General features: G+C 44.2%; 1 protein-coding gene across 1 annotated transcript in view; it reads left to right on the top strand.

Moving 5' to 3' along the window:
- Nucleotides 1-19,249, top strand: part of LOC146857451 (protein argonaute-3) — a 1,089,759-nt gene that overhangs the window by 385,373 nt on the left and 685,137 nt on the right. The window contains exon 4 of the mRNA XM_085647972.1: nucleotides 12,227-12,435. Coding sequence (XP_085504098.1) covers nucleotides 12,227-12,435 — 209 coding nt within the window. The remainder of the gene's footprint in view (nucleotides 1-12,226; nucleotides 12,436-19,249) is intronic.

Below are 19,249 nucleotides of genomic sequence, written 5' to 3'. Positions count from 1 at the left end.
TTATGTATTTGACTCATCTTGGGCTGTTGTATACTGAAATTTACTATTGTGCTATCTTACTAGTTTATTGCAAACACAACTTAACTTAGCCTGAACACCTAATTCAAAAAGTGCAGGTGCTTGTTTATAAAATACCTTTTCTTTTCACATTCATGCTTGTGTTTTGAGATGTTGTTTTCCTTACAAAATTTGTTTATTATTTTCCACTCCTATGTGATCTCATTTGGCTATTCAAGAGAGATGGTGAAAACTCATCCTTATATATCATCATGCAGATCTTCATCAGAATGGAGGCCATGCGGAATTCTAGTATTGAACATTACGATATATCTTAATTCTAACTGTTTTAATTTTAGTTCTCGGTTTCCACCTCTTCTTTTTTTTGGAGCAGAATCAATCACATAATAGAAGAGCTCATTTACATTTCCTCCATGTACCTCATTAATGTGTCTGGCGACAGGATAACTTTTGTCACTGTTTTTTACTGCCCTCAGATGTCGGAGAATTCTCACGCGTGCTATGTGGATAGTGCTCCCTACATAAAATTTTGGACAAAAGCATTGAAGGATATAAACTACAAATTCGCTTCTGCAGTTGTAAAAATGGTGAATTTTCCATGGATTCTTCAGTAGGGGTGATTGGATCTCTTTCTTATTAAGACCATGTTTACAGGCTTTGCATTTCTGACACTTAACAAAGCCAGGACTGGCCCTCAACCAACCCTCCATATTGATCATCTCTGGGATGCTCACTACCAGATCCTGTCTCATGGATTTTGCCCTTCTGAATGTTAGAAGAGGTCTACATGGTGTGATACTGCCTAATGTAGGGTCACTCTTCACTAAGTGCCATTGTCTATTCATGGATTCTCTCACTTTAGCATGATAGGCATTGTACCCAGTGATCTACGTGAGTTGAATCTGTGCTTCCCTCAAAGAGGTGGACTCACTGCAGTTTCTTTTCATCCGTAGATGTTCTGCGTACGGAATACTTTGCTTAAGTTTCTGTGGATAAAAACTACGAGACTGCAAGATCAAATTCCCTGCTGTAGGTTTCCTAAAGGTTCGTGTATGTACTTGGCTGTTTTTTACAAACTCCTCAAGGTCCAAGTATTAAACTTCAGATTAGCTGATGGTGCTGGTGAGGTGTAGATTTAAAGAGTTATCATTTAGGGTTGACACAAATTTGCCTTGCCGATTCCTGTGAACCTTTCCACAGGATGAGCAAGTCATCTATGAATCTTGTCCAGAGAATGACATTCTCTGACCACTCCCTGGCATGTTTGCCTCTGAGCACCCGCTCCTCTCACCAACCCATGTGTAAGTTGGCATAACTTGGGGCAAAGCAGGTGCCCATAGCTTTCTACCTCATCTGTTGGAATGGATCTTTTCCAAACATGAAGAATTTATTTTCCGAGCACCATCTAGCCATTTCAATTAGCATTTCTGAATGTTGGTGTAAGCCTATTGGTCTTGAGTCTGAGAAGTTTCTCATGGCCCTGAGTCCATCTTCATGAGATATGCTGGTGTACATCGAGATTACATTAAGGGTTATCAGAACAAACGATTTCTCCCATGGGATATCATAAACCCTCCTCAGGAAATCCCCTGTATCCTAAATGTACGAAGGAAGACCACTTACAAATTTTTGCAAAAAGTGGTCAATGAAGTGAGAGGTTGCCTCAAATAAACTACCAATGGCCGAGATAATAGGCCTCCCAGGTAGAATATCTAAATTTTTGTGTATCTTGGGGATTAGGTACAGTATGGGTGTAATAGGAACATCTACTTCAAATATATGTATTAACTTTGAGAAATTAAACCTATTCCCCTCCACCTAGCTAAGACTTTGTGGAATCCATTCTTTACCTCGGCCATATTGGTTTGTGGTACTCCCTGATAACACTTGATGTCCCGTAACTGTGTTTTGGCTTCATTGTTATACATGCCTAATGGCCACAATACTATGTACCCTCCTTTATCTGACTGACGGACCACAATATCTTTCCTGGATTTAATCTTGTTCACATCTTTTAGGTATCCTTCTTTCTGCTTTATATTTCCTTTGAGAAAGTTCTCCCTAGACATCACAGATTGATCTTTTAAATCCGTGATTACAAGGTCAGACCATATATCAATTGAATCCCTTGGGAGGTTGGGAACAAAAGTAGTCTTGGGTCTATAAGGTGTTTTAATGCTGCCATAAATATCTATACCCAAAAAATCATCAGTCTTTATAGATGATACGAGTGGCCTTGTTCCTTCATTATCCCACTCCAGTTGTTCCAAATCATATAGTAGATTCAAATCGGCCACCACCAGATTCGAAACAGAAACATCTTCATCAAATCGTCTCACTCCTTCTGATTCAGTTCTGTTGTGAAAAAACATTCTCAATTTCAACTTTCTCACAAACTTAAAGAAGTCAATCCGCGTTTGTCCATAGTTGAAGTTTGTTTGAGTACAGTACAAGAGACCTAAAGACAAAGTCCTTAATTCCTCCTCTGACAGAACTGAGTCTGATAGGTTAATTACTATGGCTGCACTCAATCTCATTTGCGCTGTTGTGTTTTTTTGACCTTGGCCCCAGATAGAAGCTCCATGCCTTCTCCTTCGTCTCTTACGTTTCCTTGACTAAATTTTCCTTTTCTTGGTGGTCTTGATCTGGTGTTCATCATGTGATCCAAACGTAAAAAAAACAACCGAAGGAGGCTCTTGTATAACTCTGCCTCTATCCAATTGCCATGCTCCATCTTCTTGGTCAGTATCCAACTCTGAACTTAATTCTGAGCTGGTTTCTGTCATTGTTCGCTTTTCATGATTTTTCACTGATTTTCCACAGGGTGTCAAACCAACATGCAAAGGTGTAAATGTGGCCCCTCTGCTAGTCCAACCTATCCCTTGTGAATATTATTGCCTTTTGTTCTCTGATTGTTTGCTCATGCTTCTTCGACTTGATTTCCAAATCTTTTTCGAATTTCTGGACTGCTTCTGCTTTGGCCAGTTTACTGATTTCCTGTTGGAGTAATCTGATTTCTTCCAATATTTTTTCCCTGTCTCGTTTCACATATTTAATCAAAATTCTCATCATGTTCTGGGATGATTCTGCACTGTTGATAGCCCATTATTGCAGCATTTCAGGGTCAGGGTTCTCAAAGGTCGGGGCAATCAATGCCCGCAGCCCTTGCGGTCCTCTCCCCACCTCCAGATATTTCTCGAGCGATTTGCACTCCCACCACTTGCAGATCTCGGTTCTGTTCCGTTTCTCCAGTCTACATATTTTGTACTGGAGATCCATTTCGGGTGATGCATTGCTCACTGTCTGCGTACGATTGGACCCACTCCTGCATTGTCATCAAACATTGCATCCGCTGCCTCCTCTTTCCTCTCTCTCTTCGAGCCAATTCTCTGTCATATTTTGAAAGAGTATTTTTCTAGTTAAACTTATACAGCAAACTGCTCTCTCTCTCTCTCTCTCTCTCTCTCTCTCTCTCTCTCTATATATATATATATATATATATATATATATATATATATATATATATATTATCTACTGGCGGTCGCCAGTAGATAGTTATAGTTAGGACCGTGTTTCCATAGGAAATCCACAACATTCTATTTGGAATAACTTTGGCGCCGGTCGACGAATCCTCGCAAAATTTTCAAAACTAATGGGGCGCTACGCTCCGCTCCTACCCTGAAAGTCTCGGGGGGATTCGTCAAGCGGGGGCTGAGAAAAAAGGGGGGTCCCAAAACGCGTTTTCCCCATGCATTTTTCCATAGGACCTTTAGACACAGCTACAGCCCGAACGGCTGAACAGAATTACTTGAAATTTGGCAGAGAGGTAGTCCTCAGGTCAAGGATGTGCCTTTTGTAGGTCTGGTGTAAATCTGTTCAGTAGGTCCTGAGAAAATAGCATTTAAATCAATATATATATCTGTAAGCGCGCTCCGTGCGCTTACCGTAAGCTTACCGTACGCGTACGGTGCCGTGCGCGAGCTCAATTCTGATTGGTGGTTACATGACTGTAAACATTCGAATCGGTCGAAATCAGGAAGTGTCGGCCGCCATTTTCTGTCTCTCGCACTGAGAAACAAAGGTGGGGAACGTGAAACGGGGGCAACGAAGAGAGTTGCAGACCCCCTAGTGTTTGTCAGGGGGTCCAAGAAGGACCCAAAAGTACGATAAATAAATTTAAATTTTTTTAAAAAAAATCGCGGGGTACGCGTACGGTAAGCTTACCGCACGCGCACGGCAAAAAAAAATTTTCAAAAAAAATAAAGAAGTAACAATCACATTTATTAAATAAATTAAAGGACCCACAAGGGAGAAAAAAACAAATGTTACTGCGTAAAAAAAGGCGAGGCGCGCACGGCATGGACTGCGCAACGTGGGCGCTCGGTGCGCGAAGCGCACCGTGCGTGCAGGGTGTGCGCATAGTGAAAAACCAGAAAAAAAAATAAAAAATAAATACATAACTTAGCATTTAAAAAACCGTACAAATTCACTGAAAAAACCATAGGTTTCACACACGTTATAGTTAGGAATTATCATTTACAAAACCTTGCAAATTCACTTAAAAAACCATAGGTTTCACACATGTTATAGTTAGCTGTACATTTCACTCGTAAAAAACCAATGAAATTCCACGTTATAGTTAGATCAGGTAACTATAACTTGCGCGACCGCAATCCACAATGTGTAATTTCAGATGTCATCATTGATGTCATGAGTGATGTCACTGACCATGTCATGAGTGATGTACTATGTGACGTCATCAGCAGTTTATTGTGGGCGCGCAAGTTATAGTTACCTGATCTAACTATAACGTGGAATTTCATTGGTTTTTTACGAGTGAAATGTACAGCTAACTATAACATGTGTGAAACCTATGGTTTTTAAGTGAATATATATATATATATATATATATATATATATATATATATATATATATAGAGCAGAGGAGGATTCTTTGGACCCCGCTAGCACAGCTTGAATGAATACATCAATAATGTGAAACACTCTCAAGAATGATATAATCAAACATTTTGTGTATTCTGTTATTTATATTTCAATCCAAACATAAAAAACGTTATTCTACTATCATCTAAAACACACACCACTCCAACATGAACATATACGGGAAAAAATGGGAAAATAGCAATATGCTATCCTGAATCCGACAAACACTACATGGTTATGATCTCCCAATTTTACAATTTCACTGATGACAAACGCCAATAGCCCAATGCATTTCCGGATGCAGGGATGGAAAATTGTAACTAGAAAAAATAAATTAATAAAAACAGACATAAACATTCTCAAAACGGCAAATAAATTTTTAGTTACGCAACAACCAGTTTTTTATGTTTGGCAAACGGTGTGAAAGAGATGAATGAGCCAAAATGAAATGAAGGGTAAATCAAAGATACAAAGAACCCAAATTAGCCAAGAGCTTGAATGTGTATTTGTGAGATGCACATTAACCTAAAAAAAAAAAAGTCTATCTACTTCTACTGAAAATAAAGTGATGATATGTGCTCAGACAACCTTAGTTTCAAATACAATAGGCTGCGAAGATTTGACAAAGACAGAACATGCTTAGTTTGACAAAAAGCACCGTGAATGTTTAGTTCCTGATGAATCACGTTCCCATAGTATTAATCTAGCATACTGTGTAATCTAGCCCAAAACCAACATACACAAATATTGCTAAACCGAAATATATATTGCTGTACACCTACTGGCTCCTGGGAATCCTCCCTGCTTGAGTGTCTAATGAGCAATCAAACAATCGTAGTGAATGCCTGCCCACATGCAACTTCGGAAGTATATTAAACTTATGGTTATTAAGAGCTCTAACATACCGGCTGCCGGTAAGGTACCAGAACTAAACAGGCTGAATGTCTGTCTCACACTAGAACAAGCGTGGTAGTTTTCCGTGCTGTTTGTTAGAGAAACTGCAAAAATATAACCAAAATCTTAACCATTACCCTCAGCTGGGATTTCATGGTTGCAGCCCTCCAGCGCTTTAACCTATATCCTACTTACAATCGATGGGTGCGACTACTCTATACAAATCCCACCGCGACGGTGCGAACGGGCCAACATATTTCTGACACTTATTCAATTCAGCGCGGCATCAGGCACGGCTGTCTGCTATCACAACTTCTTTTTGTGCTGGCCTTAGGCCTTAGGAGTGTTAGCCCAACGCCTAAGGCAAGACACCCACAATTGGGAAATCCCAATAGTGCCCTCAACTTACGTAGTATCAATATATGCAGATGATATGATACTTCACATAAAGGGTCTCTGTGCAGATATATCCGATACAGCCAGTCTACTTAATACTTTCGCAGCACTTCCTGGGCTACATATCAACATCAACAACAGCAAATCCTACACCTTCTCATTTGACGCGGTCTATGACAGGCCATCTTTCCCATTAGGAGACATGAATATTTAAATGACGCCCCACTCCTGTGAATTCTGGTGTATCGAGATGTGGCGGACATCCTTGAGGGCAATCTCAAGTAAACTATAATGGCTCTTAAATCACAAATATGTTTTGGGCTAATCTGCCGCTTTCTGTGGCAGATTGACAGGCCCTGGCGAAAACGGTGGTGCTGGCAGGCCCGCTTTACCATTCTGTAAACATACTAGCTGTGGTCCCTGCTTCAATAGTTACGCTACTTAATACTCTAATAATTGATGTCAGATCAGGGATACTGGCCATCACAAGGTTAGTCTATCCATACTCCAACTACCACCCGATAAAGTGGGGATGAGCACCCCTAATTTCAAATCATATTGTTTGGCTGGGCAGTTGCAGTGGCTCGTCTACTGGGTAGCAAGTCGTAAACTAATGGATATCGGCTACACTACCGCTATGTTCAGTCGGGGCAAACTCCATAGTATCTTCTGCCTGGGCTCCACCTTGCCAGCAAACAACCCCTGGCTGCTAGGGATCGCCCTTGCCTACCGGAAAGTAGCATTGCGCATTACCACCCCTCAGGGACCCTACACTCCAAACATACCATTGCTAGGCCTTCCGGTACCCTGACGATGAATAGACTACATCCCTTGACACAAGGTGGAGCCAACACCATAGGTGACCTTTTCACAGATAGCTTCTTTCTGAACCACACAGGTTTTGGGAATTGCAATTTTGGAATTTCATACATATGGGCCTAAGTCCCTATCTAGTTCGGCATGGAAGGCATGTGCTAATGCTATTCTTACAAACTTTGCTAGAAAACCAGACATTTTAGAGTGTCACTGGTGTTTTAGGGTGCTCTATATGGGAACTGCTCTCCACCCAAACTTGGTAACTATCCAGAGTTTTCTGCTTCTTTTTTGCATAACTTATGCAGTGCTCTAAGCCTGAAAGATTATTAAACATATATATATATATATTTGAAAAAAGCAAAACTATCTCTAATATGTCCTGCGCTGATAACAAATAAGTAGTATGTTAGACCAGGTTGCTCCCATGAAAAATGACAAAAAACCATGTCGGCAGTCAGCCCAGTGGTGTAACAAAAGATTAAAAAATTTTAAAAAGGGCTGCAGGCAGGCAGAACGGAAGTGGAGGAAAGAATATGCAGAGGAGACCAAAGTTGCCCTAAAAAAAATAAGAAGTAACTATAAAAAAGAAATCAATATGACTAAAGCGGAATATTATGCAGATATTATCTTGAAGGCCTCAAATAGTACTAAAAGTGTTTTTAAAATAGTGAAAGATCTATCTAATCCAGACTGCACAAAAAATAAGATCACTGCCACACAGGATCTCTGTGACAAGCTGGCAATCTTTTTTGTGGAGAAAATTAACAAGATCATTGATGGCCTTAGATTATGCAAGATAGATAAAGTGGAAGACCGTAGCAGCATTTATAAGAGCATTTATAAGGGCTCACCACCAGCGATTCAGAAGGAGGTATGGTGGATAGGGAACGAACCGCAACTCTGGATCACTTTGATATACCTTCAGACGAGGAATTCAGCAGGTTAGCCTTATGTATTTCCTCAGGCTCCCCAATGGATCCGCTACCCCATAGAATCTGGAAAGAACTAAAAACTGAACTTTTTCTGCTGCTCTGACTGATCTGTGGACAGTCACTAAGTAGCGGGTCAGTACCAGCCTGTTGAAAACAAGCGATCATAACACTGCTTTTGAATAAAGCTACTCTCGACCACAGAGCGCCTGGTTAGTCGGACACTCGCTCAGTTTCTGGAAAGTAACAATAAATTGGAGGATGTACAATTTGATTTCCGGCCGGGACATGGAACTGAGACTGCCTTGGTGACTGTACTGGATGAACTTCGAATGCGAGCAGACAAGGGACAATCAGTTATACTGATCCTTTTAGACCTGTTTGCCGCATTCGATACGGTAAACCATAAAATCCTCCTGATGAGACTGAATGATGCCGGGGTGGAGGGCACGGAACTGCAGTTGTTTCAATCATACCTGGTCTATAGGCAACAGGCGGTAGCACTACCCCCATATCAATCGGATTTCATCAGCATCCAGCATGGTGTTCCGCAGGGCTCAGCAATCAGTCTGATTTTGTTTAATATCTACATGAGTCCCCTAATCGCTATTACTAAATACCACAATGTCAGCCTAGTGAATTACGCGGATAACACTCAGCTCATCCTGTTGCTGGAGGGAGACCAATCAACATCTCTGGAAAATTTCCATGCATGTATGCAGGAAAACTGTACGCTGGCTTAAAGATAACTCTCTGCAATTCAACAGGGAGAAAACTGAGATTGTATGCTGCGCAGCCAAGAAAATCCCATGCCCACTCCCGACAAACTTTTGGCCGTTGCCAGTGGACAAGCCACTAACACCGACTAAGGCAGTATGGAATTTGGGAGTAGTAATTGATGATAGGCTGAGTTTAGAAACCCAAGTTAACAAAACGGCTGGAACCAGTCTCTCCCTAATAAGGGTGCTAAGGAAGATCCTCCCAATGCCACCAGACGCAACTAGGGCACAAATAGTCAGAAGCGTGGTCCTGAGCCGGTTGGATTACTGCAACGCCTTGTTGCTGGAGGCCCGAAGTACTTAATAGAGAGAATTCAGAGAAGTCAGACGATGGCGGCCAAGTTAGCCCTTAGGAAATCACACAGATCTTCAGCCTTTCTGGCCCTCAAGAAACATCATTGGCTCCCCGTGGCACAGAGAATTCAGTTTAAGTCACTGTGTGTAGTCTTTAAGGCCCTTTATGGGATGGGGCCTAAACCATTGCAGCACAAGCTGAACTGGTATATTCCTACCAGATGTTTGCGCTCAACTTCAGCCAAACTAATAAAAGTAACCAAGTTTACAAGTACTAAACTAGGAGGAAGAGCCTTCAGCGTGGCAGCCACCAAGTTGTGGAATGCACTACCATATAGCCTCAGACAAATAGAAGATCTTTTGAAATTTAGGGAAACATTAAAGACCTGGCTCTTTCCTAATAGTGTTGCATAGGCCCGTTTTTGCCACCAAATGCTTTTTTACTGCAACCTTTGTACATGGTTAAACTAGTACGTACTTTCAGCGCTAGGATGCCCGTGGGGTGATAGGGCGCTTTATAAATCTGACTAACATTAACACATATATATATATATATATGTGTGTGTGTTTGTATATATATATATATATATATATATATATATATATATATATATATATATATATATATATATATTCAACAAACATCCACCCAGGACATAGGAGCACTCTGCAGTTTGTTGGGGGTCTGATGAGGGTTTCTTAAAGAGAGGTCTGACCTCAGCGTGTCTCCAGGTGTCGGGAAACTTAGCAGTGGTTAATGAGGCATTGAGGACGGTGGTGAGTTGGCAGCTGATCAGGTCTCTTCCGAGACTGAAGTGTCGTGGAGGCAGGGGTTGGTGGGTGCCCCCAAGTGGATGGAGTTCATGAGGGTGGGTGTGCTGAGATGTTTCTATGCGGTGAGCGGGTGGTCGTCGGTGGTGGTCGATCGTAGGCTGAAGAGGCCAGAGAGTTGGGTATTGATGTTGTTATAGATGATCGCTATCTTGTTGCGGACATGGTCCTGTGATGATGGGATGGAGTTTTCAGTGACTGACGCGCAGGTGAACTCTATGACCATGGTGAAGAGTTAGTTAGCTTTGTTGGCACTGGTGTCAATCCGGTGGGTCAGGGCTTCCCTTTTTGCTGCTTTGATGTGTCAGTGGTAGTTGTTGAAGGGCAGATTTGAAGGTGGATCTGTCCGTGTGGTTCCTGCTAGTGTGCCATCTTCTTTCTAACTATTTGCATTTTGATGTGCTGAGTTCCGTGGCTTGTTTGGAGTGTCTGTGCATTTTGGCTGGTTTGGTGGGGGCGAATCGGTCAGCAGCGCTGGTGATCAAGTCGTTGAAGTTCTGTACTGCCTAATCCATGTTGGAGTTGTCTTTGGGCTGTTTGGTGGTGAGGGCGTTAGTTCATTGTTGTTGCATGACGGTGGACCAGATGCGGAAGGGAGCACTGCGTCAGTTGGAGACTGTGCTGGCAAGTCCGGTGAGGGTGAAGTGTACGATGGAGTGGTCCGACCAGGTGAGTTCTGAGGTATGGTCGTATCTGACTCTGTTGCTGGACGTGAAGATGTGGTCCAGCGTTTGTCCTGTTTTGTGCGGGGGGTTAGTGACTAGCTGCCTGAGGCCAATGTTGTTTAGTCTTTCCATGAGGTCAGTGTAGTTGGTGTCAGTGGTGTCGTTCAGGTGGAAGTTGAGGTCTCCCATAAGGGCGATTCAATGGCGAGAGGGATGAGGAGTTTAGTGATGGTGTCGCTGAGTCAGGTATGTGGGCTAGGTGGTCTGTATGCGAGGGTACCTTTTATGGTGGTGTTGTTGGTGTGGTGCTGGAAGTTCTTGTGTTCCATGGTTGGTGTGGTCTTGACTTTGGTGATGGTGCAGGTGATTGATTCCTTGTGTATGATGGCGTTGCCACCTCCATGTTTGTTGGTGTGGTTGTGGTGTTTCATCTTGTAGCCGATGGGTGTTGCCGTGGCGATGTCCAGGGCCGATGCCGGGGTGAGCCATGTCTCTGTAATGAAGGTTATGTCGGGGTGAGGGTGGAGATAGTTTCCCAAATTTCGGTGGCATGTTTTCAGAGAGATCTGGCAACTCAGTTAACAAGTGGTTATTTTACTCTATGCTCTGTCACCTGTTTCCTAATTTGTGATGTAGAACTAAATGTTCAAACACACCTGTGTTTCTCAATGATACGTGCTCCACCTCAAACGTGTAGTATAGTGTAGGATAGATTAAACTTTGCCTGCACCTACTGTTACTCGAATTACCCCATCCGTGCTAATACTGAAATGTTTGTTACTGCTTTTATCTTCATCTTTCTGGTCACTCAGGGTTAGCAGGCGTTTGCACATGAAACGCACAAAAGGTGAACGGAGACTGCTTGCAATAAGTCTAGCCACTGGCAATAGCGCAAGATAGCACTCCAACCCATCGTTCTTTTGCTTGCCATGTCACCTGAGTTTGGACCCAGCCATATACAAATCAGTCTTGACCCTGCTGCTCATGGAAGCAGTCCAGCCTGAACTGCCAAGCCAGGTCCTCCCTGTACCGGAAGACAAGCAACCCAGAACCAGTTCCACCCTAGTTATGGGCTCATCATCCGGCTACAGCTTGGTTCCGGTGACACAGTGAGCATTGACCCATGTCTAGGCTTACCCATGCCACGTAGGGTGGTACATAAAACACGCAAAAGGTGATGAGAGGCTCCTTGCAATAGGTCTAACCACTGGCAATAGCTCAGGTAGCACTCCAACCATTCGCTCTTTTGCTCACCATGTGACCTCAGTTTGGACCCAGTTTCCAAATCAGTCATGACCCTGCTCCTCATGGGAACAGTCCAGCTAAAACTTAGACTGGTGCCTAGATTTTGACAAAGTCATTTGAGACACTCACTGTAGTCATGTTTGTACATTGTTTACGGAGAGAACGTGCAATTTGGAAGGAGAGATGGGTTTGGGAAATTCTGTGTCACGTTCTAGACTGTCATTCCCAGTTACCAGCTACAGTAGCTAAGATAAGGAAGGCTTCAGTCGCCTATATGAAGGTTTCAGTAATTCTGATATCAAGAAAGGCTTGCATTTTTAACATGCTCAGGGGAAAATTGGCATATCAGGTGTGCTTTAAGTGCTGAATTCAGACGAGTTCACTGTTTAACACCTTGTTTTTCCTACATTTACAGGTTGATTTGGATGTCACGCTTCCAGGAGATGGGGGGAAAGACCGTCCCTTCAAAGTGTCAATTAAATTTGTCTCCCGTATAAGCTGGCATTTGCTGCACGAGGTACTGGCGGGACACACAATTCCTGAGCCCCTGGAGCTGGACAAGCCAATCAGCACTAACCCTGTCCATGCAGTGGATGTGGTGCTACGCCATCTTCCCTCCATGAAGTAAGGTTTGCATAAGCGGCGCATAATTAATTACATGTGTGCTTGCGTCTGTACCAGTACTTGTCATTTTAATAGACTGTACACATTTTCAAACACGTTTACACACAATCTTCTTCGATAAACATTTTTATATATACCTGTTTTAAATGAGCCTGTAGCTGCGCTTATTGTTGAGTTTTTCGAGTTACTTAACCTTGTCCTCGTAATATTAGAAAACTGTTTAGTTAATTTATAGGTGTATGGTTTAAACATTGCACTTATTAGCAGGTTTCTTCAATCAGATGTTTTAGATTATGCAGAAGAACATTTTCAAATATATTATCTTTGCACCTAGATAACAGGCTCTACATTTTTGGCTGTATCGTGTAATATTACAGTCTCCATATTCATAAACTTTTCCAGCTCTGACCCTGATGTAAGTTTTCAGTCCAAGCTCCACTTCTTTGCAGTGTTTCTTCAGATAAACACTGATATCAGAACATATTTTTTTCTAGTACCGACTTCTGGCTTACAGGTCATTGATATTATGTTAAAATTGTTAGAACTGTTAAACAAATTACATTGACATTACCAAAGTTATTGCTCCTTCTATAAACACTACAGGTTGAGTGAGATGAGAGCTAGCAAGATCAGTTAGCACTCAGGGCGATGAGGGGATAGAAAGGAGTTTTAACACATCTATTAATATATAAGGACAATACAATAGGGTGGAGTCCAGAGAATCAGGAATTGATAGGACTCCTCCTAAGAACGCTCACAAACTTTTAGGTCACCCAATAGGGTACTAGTCTGCTCCGGAGATTATAACTGTACTAAACCTGAAGATTTAATTAAAAACAATTATAATAACACATAATACAGTTCCTGAAATCGTCGCTGGGCATAAAACTCACTCCCTACAAATCAATGTTTTTTCCAACCTATGATTAGGTAGGTTATTATGTTATGTTTAACCTACATAACATACTGAAGTTTGTACAACAACTCAAGTACCTAGGTCAGGAAGACTCATGGGATTTAAAAAGTATTCCATTTATAACAGATCAAACAACTGTCAGAGAGTACAATTACGACATGGAACCCTCAAAGCTGCAGAGTATAATTCTCAAAACATTTGAGCCAAAAAAACACTTCCTAAAACATAGTGGCAGGCACAGTTTGGCTTATGCAGATCATGTTGCTTTAGGCCAATTATCGTTGTTTTAAGGGCCAGATAACTCAATATTTAAAGAGATTGACAATCTAATAATTTCACCAAAGGACCACACACAGGGAGAAATATTTACTTTCCATTTGACTTAGTCAATACAGACTCATTAATGTGCAGATGGAACAGACTGAACATCTCTAAGCCAGTTGTTATAGCTAAGCATGCATGATATTGATCTTTGTGTAGACCTTCCTCCCACAGATACACTAAAGATTTGCTCCTGGAACATATATTGATATGTTTTCTAAAGTGCACGAATGACAATGGCATCTTGGTGCTAGTGTAACCTACTGAGTAATGTATTCCTACAGATGAGCTTTCCTCCCAGTTTAAGGACCTGAAAACAGGCAGGTTTTAAGACATTTTTGGAAAGTCAGAAAATTGGATTGACTTCTCAGTTATTCCGGTAGGTTGATCCTGAGATAGGTTGTGGTGTGAATAAAGCTTCTGCCCCCCAGTTGTATTTTCTGATTTTACGGACATTGATTGTTCTGGAATTGGTTGATTTTAGTAACCTGCTGGGATTATACCATGTGAGATTTTTCCTTAAGGAGTCTGGGGCATTTCGATATAGGGCCTTGTGGGCGAAACAGAGGGCCTCGAATCTAACTGGGTTCTTCACCTGTAACCAGTGAAGTTCTTGTAAAGTTCAAGACACTGATTGGAACTCGGGAATTTTCTTCAGAATTCGTGCTGCAGCGTTCTGGAGACATTGCAGTTTTTGCAAGGAACGCTGATGAATAGCAACATATGGTGCATTGTAATAATCGAGTCTTGATAACACAAGTTCTTTCTGATGGATACATCTGCCAGTGGATTCCTCACCTTGTGAATATCCCCTGCGCCAGCAACATTCGGAAACTTTTGTAGCAGTCCACGCAGATGAGGTCGAAGACGACGTCACAGAGACACGGCTCCGCTCGCGACTCTGCTGACGTCACCGGCTCCATAAGAAGACCTCGTCGGCGTGATGACGTCAGTTCCCTTTTTTCCGCGCCGTCGACGCCAACGGATTTCGGGAATCTCGATCTGTAGCTTCATTGTTAATTTGTTTTTCTACTGCTTTTCTTTTGTCGTCTTCTGTGAAAATGTCGACAAAGAAGTCAGGATTCAAGCCCTGTCGTGAATGTGGGAAGCATATGTCCATCACGGATCCACATGACGACTGCGTATGGTGCCTATCATCGGACCATGATGTAGAGGGATGTTCTTGCTGCCGCAAGATGAGTTCTAAGGCTCTCAAGGAGAGAGAAGCGAAGCTGTTCATCGCGAGGATGAAGAAAGAGAAGAGAGGCAGGAGAAAATCTAGGAGGTCAAGATCGAGGTCGGCGTCGAAGTCGACTTCGGGGCATGCTTCAAAATCCAAGAAGCACAAGAAGAAGAGGAGGCATTCCTCTCGGCGTCACTCGGACAAGAGTACGGCTCCGAGGTCGAAGTCACCCTCTCTACGCCGTAAGGACTCTATATCTCCCTCGCCCGTTCCGGATTCACCTGTTGGCCTTTCTTCTCCAGTGGCTTCACAGGAACATTCTCCGGCTCCGGCTCCATCTCCGACGCCGGTTCCAACTCCGACGCCAGTTCCATCTCCGGCTCCGGTCGAGGAGCTTCCAGTTCCGGGTGAGCCTTCGGCCCCGCAGATTCCAATGTCGGCGCCTGTTGGCCCGAGTCCGTTGGTGCCTGATCAGTATCCTGCGTTCCCTGGACCAGGTCAGGACCCCACGCATTATCTAAATGCAATGTACGGGGTATTTTCAAGAGCCATGTACTCCGCGGGTGCACCTTCGGGTCCTATGGGCTTCAGTTTGGGAGTGCCTCAAGCCTATCCTCCTCCTCCTCCTCCTCCTCTTCCTCTTCCTCAGCCCCTCCCACCACCGCAAAGCAGCCCTAGATCCACCATTCTGGATCATGTTGGTCCTGTGAGGGGTCGGCTTTCCCATTTTCTACAAGATTGGGAATCGGTTACTACAGATCTTTGGGTTCTAGATCTTGTAGAAAATGGGTACGCCCTTCCCTTTCAGGAATTCCCTCCAAATTACCCTCCTTGTCAAGGGGTTTTCTCAGAGAACCACCGGCTTCTCCTGCAGGAGGAAGTCCTGAAGTTACTAGAGAAAGGTGCGATAGAGGTGGTTGCAGAGCAGGAGTGGGGTCAGGGATGCTACTCCCGGTATTTTCTGATTCCGAAAAAGGACGGCAGATTGCGTCCGATATTGGACCTCAGGATCTTGAATCTTTATCTGAAAGCAAGAGAAGTTCAAGATGCTCGCCCTTGCGCAGGTTCTTCAGGCGCTGAATCTGGAGGGCTGGATGGTGTCGATCGACTTGCAGGATGCGTATTTCCACTTCCTCATCCTGAAGTCGCACAGGAAGTATCTCCGTTTTACGTTAGGGTCGCAACATTATCAGTTTGCGGTCCTTCCGTTTGGTCTTACTACTGCACCCCGAGTCTTCACGAAGGTGATGGCAGTGGTGGCAGCCCATCTCAGAAGGTCGGGGATTTCAGTCTTCCCCTATCTGGACGACTGGCTGATCAAAGCGGAGTCGCCAGAGAAGGTGCTTCATCATCTGCAGGTTACGACTCAGCTGTTGTACAAATTGGGTTTTTCGATAAACGTACCCAAATCTCACCTGGTGCCCTCTCAGCGCAACCTGTTCATAGGGGCGGTACTGGACACTACTGTGTGTCGAGCATTCCCTCCTCCACAAAGGATTCTCGACATACAGGAAATTATTTCTTTGTTTTACAATGGAGCGGTCGTTCCAGTCCTGAAGGTCCTTCGCCTGCTCGGTCTGTTTGCTTCCTGCATTCTGTTGATCAACCATGCACGCTGGCACATGAGGGCGCTCCATTGGTGCCTCCGCAGGCAGTGGTATCCGCACAAAGGAGATCTCAGGGGGTTTGTGAGGATCTCCAGAGAAGCTGCAGCGGATCTGTCTTGTGGAGCGTGGAGGGCAGTCTGTCCCAAGGAAAGCCCTTCCATCTTCCTCCATCGGTGGCTACAGTAATAACGGATTCATCCACTTTAGGGCGGGGTGCTCATCTGGGGGATCTGGATATCAAGGGTCTTTGGTCTCCAGAAGAAAGGTTGCTTCACATCAACCTTCTGGAATTGCGGGCGATACGTTTGCCGCTCAAGGCCTTCCTCCCTTCCCTTCGCGGTCAGTCGGTTCAAGTCTTGACGGACAACACTACCGCGATGTAGTATGTCAACAAGCAGGGAGGAGTGGGGTCGCATTGTCTCTGCAGAGAGGCTTTGCGTCTCTGGTCCTGGGCTCAGGATCATCAGGTTTGTCTGATGGCAAATCATCTGGCCAGGGTTCTGAACGTACGTGCAGACAGTCTCAGTCGGCAGTTCTCCGCCGACCACGAGTGGAGGCTTCATCCGGAGGTGATTCGTCACGTTTTTCGGATGTGGGGAACTCCTCGGGTGGACCTGTTTGCCACTCACGAGAACGCTCACTGCCCGTCATTCTGCAGTCTCCAGTATCCGATGCAGGGAGCTTTGGGGGACGCGTTTCAGTTGAGATGGGACTCACATCTCCTTTATGCGTTTCCTCCCATTCCCTTGATTCCTCGGGTTCTGAGGAAGATTCGTCAAGACCGGGCCCAAGTCATTTTGATCGCCCCGGTTTGGCCAAGAAGGGTGTGGTATACAGATCTTCTCCACCTCTCCTCGTGCCCTCCGCTCCGTCTCCCTCTCAGGGCAGACCTCTTCTCGCAGTCGCAGGGGCAGGTTCTACACCCCCACCTCCAGAGCTTACACCTTCATGCCTGGAGATTGAACGGGGCAACCTGAATTCTTTCTCTCTCCCGCCAGATGTGGTAGATGTAATTTTGTCTGCCAGACGTCATTCCACTAAATCTATCTATTCCTATAGGTGGTCTAAATTTGTTCTCTGGTGTGGAGAGAAGTCAATTGATCCTTTGAGGGCTCGTTTATCTGACATTCTGCAGTTTGCCCATTCTCTTGCTCAGCAAGGCATTGCTGTGGCCACTGTAAAGGGATATTTATCGGCTTTGTCTGCTTTCCTTTGCTTGCCGGATCAGCCGTCTTTGTTCAAATCGCCTATTGTTTTGCGATTTCTGAAAGGCCTTACAAACAAGTTTCCTCCTACTCCTTTTATTGTGCCTCAATGGGACCTAAACCTGGTCTTAACTTATCTTATGGGTTCTCCCTTCGAGCCCTTGCATAAGTGTCCCTTGAGATTGTTGTCTTTCAAGACGGTTTTTTTCATTGCAATCACCTCGGCAAGGAGGGTAAGTGAGCTTCAAGCTCTGAGTTCAAAACCCCTGTTTTTGACAATTCATGCTGAAAGAATGGTACTCAGGACCAGGGCTGCTTTTCTGCCAAAGGTGGTAACTCCTTTCCATCTGGGGCAGTCCATTACCCTTCCTACCTTCTATCCTCCCCCTCACCCTTCCAAGGAGGAGGAGAGACTTCACCGCTTGGACCCTAAGAGGGCGGTGAGCTTCTACCTTGACAGGACCAAAGACCTTCGAGTTGATGACCAGCTCTTCGTGGGCTTTGTTGGCTGCAGGAAAGGCAGAGCGGTGCACAAGCGCACCCTTTCCAGATGGATTGTCTTGTGCATCAAGATATGCTACTCTTTGGCTGGTAAGGAACCTCCAGAGGGTTAAAGGGCCCATTCCACTAGAGCGAAGTCTTCCACTTCTGCTTTGTCTAGAGGTGTTCCTGTGGAGGACATTTGTAGGGCGGCAACTTGGGCCTCCCTCCACACTTTCGCAAAACATTATTGCTTAGACACCGAGGTGAGGAGGGACGGACACTTTGCTCATTGCGTCCTTCAGGACTTTCTGGTATAGAAGGGTGGACACCCTCCTCCTGGAGTGGGACTGCTGTGGGAATCTATTCACAAGGTGTGGAATCCACTGGCAGATGTATCCATCAGAAGAACAAGTTACCTACCTTCGGTAACACTTTTTCTGGTGGATACAGTATCTGCCTGTGGATTCCTCACTGACCCAGTCGCCTCCCCGTTGTCTACCCTTGTATACGATGGTGTATACATATATATCATATACTTCAGTATATGATGGTGTTTCAGGATGTATTTATTCCTGTCAAAGGCATTGTGTTGTTTCTTTTGCCTTTCTATTTGATCTCCATACTGTGTGTGTTGATTTGTATATTATGTACTGTGTATATATATTGTTTGTCAGTCCGTCCGTGTGCCTCGTAGGCACGGAAAAAAAGGGCGGAACTGACGTCATCACGCCGACGAGGTCTTCTTATGGAGCCGGTGACGTCAGCGGAGTCGCGAGTGGAGCCGTGTCTCTGTGACGTCGTCTTCGACCTCATCGGCGTGGACTGCTACAAAAGTTTCCGAATGTTGCTGGCGCAGGGGATATTCACAAGGTGAGGAATCCACAGGCAGATACTGTATCCACCAGAAAAAGCGTTACCGAAGGGAAGTAACTTGTTCGTTACTACTTCTTTTTGCAATTCAAAGGGTATTTACCAAAAGATCTTCCTAATATTGCGTAATAAGAAGAAGCAGCAGGAGAGATGTTTATTTATTCGTGCATTATAAGACAAGTGGGATTTAAAGAATATCCCCACATCTTTGACAGTGGATGCTGGTGGG

Source organism: Triturus cristatus, chromosome 3_2 (genome assembly GCF_964204655.1).
Source record: "Triturus cristatus chromosome 3_2, aTriCri1.1, whole genome shotgun sequence".
NCBI classification, from domain to species: Eukaryota; Metazoa; Chordata; class Amphibia; order Caudata; family Salamandridae; genus Triturus; species Triturus cristatus.
Note: the sequence above shows the minus strand (reverse complement) of the source record. Positions and strands in the feature narration are given on the sequence as shown.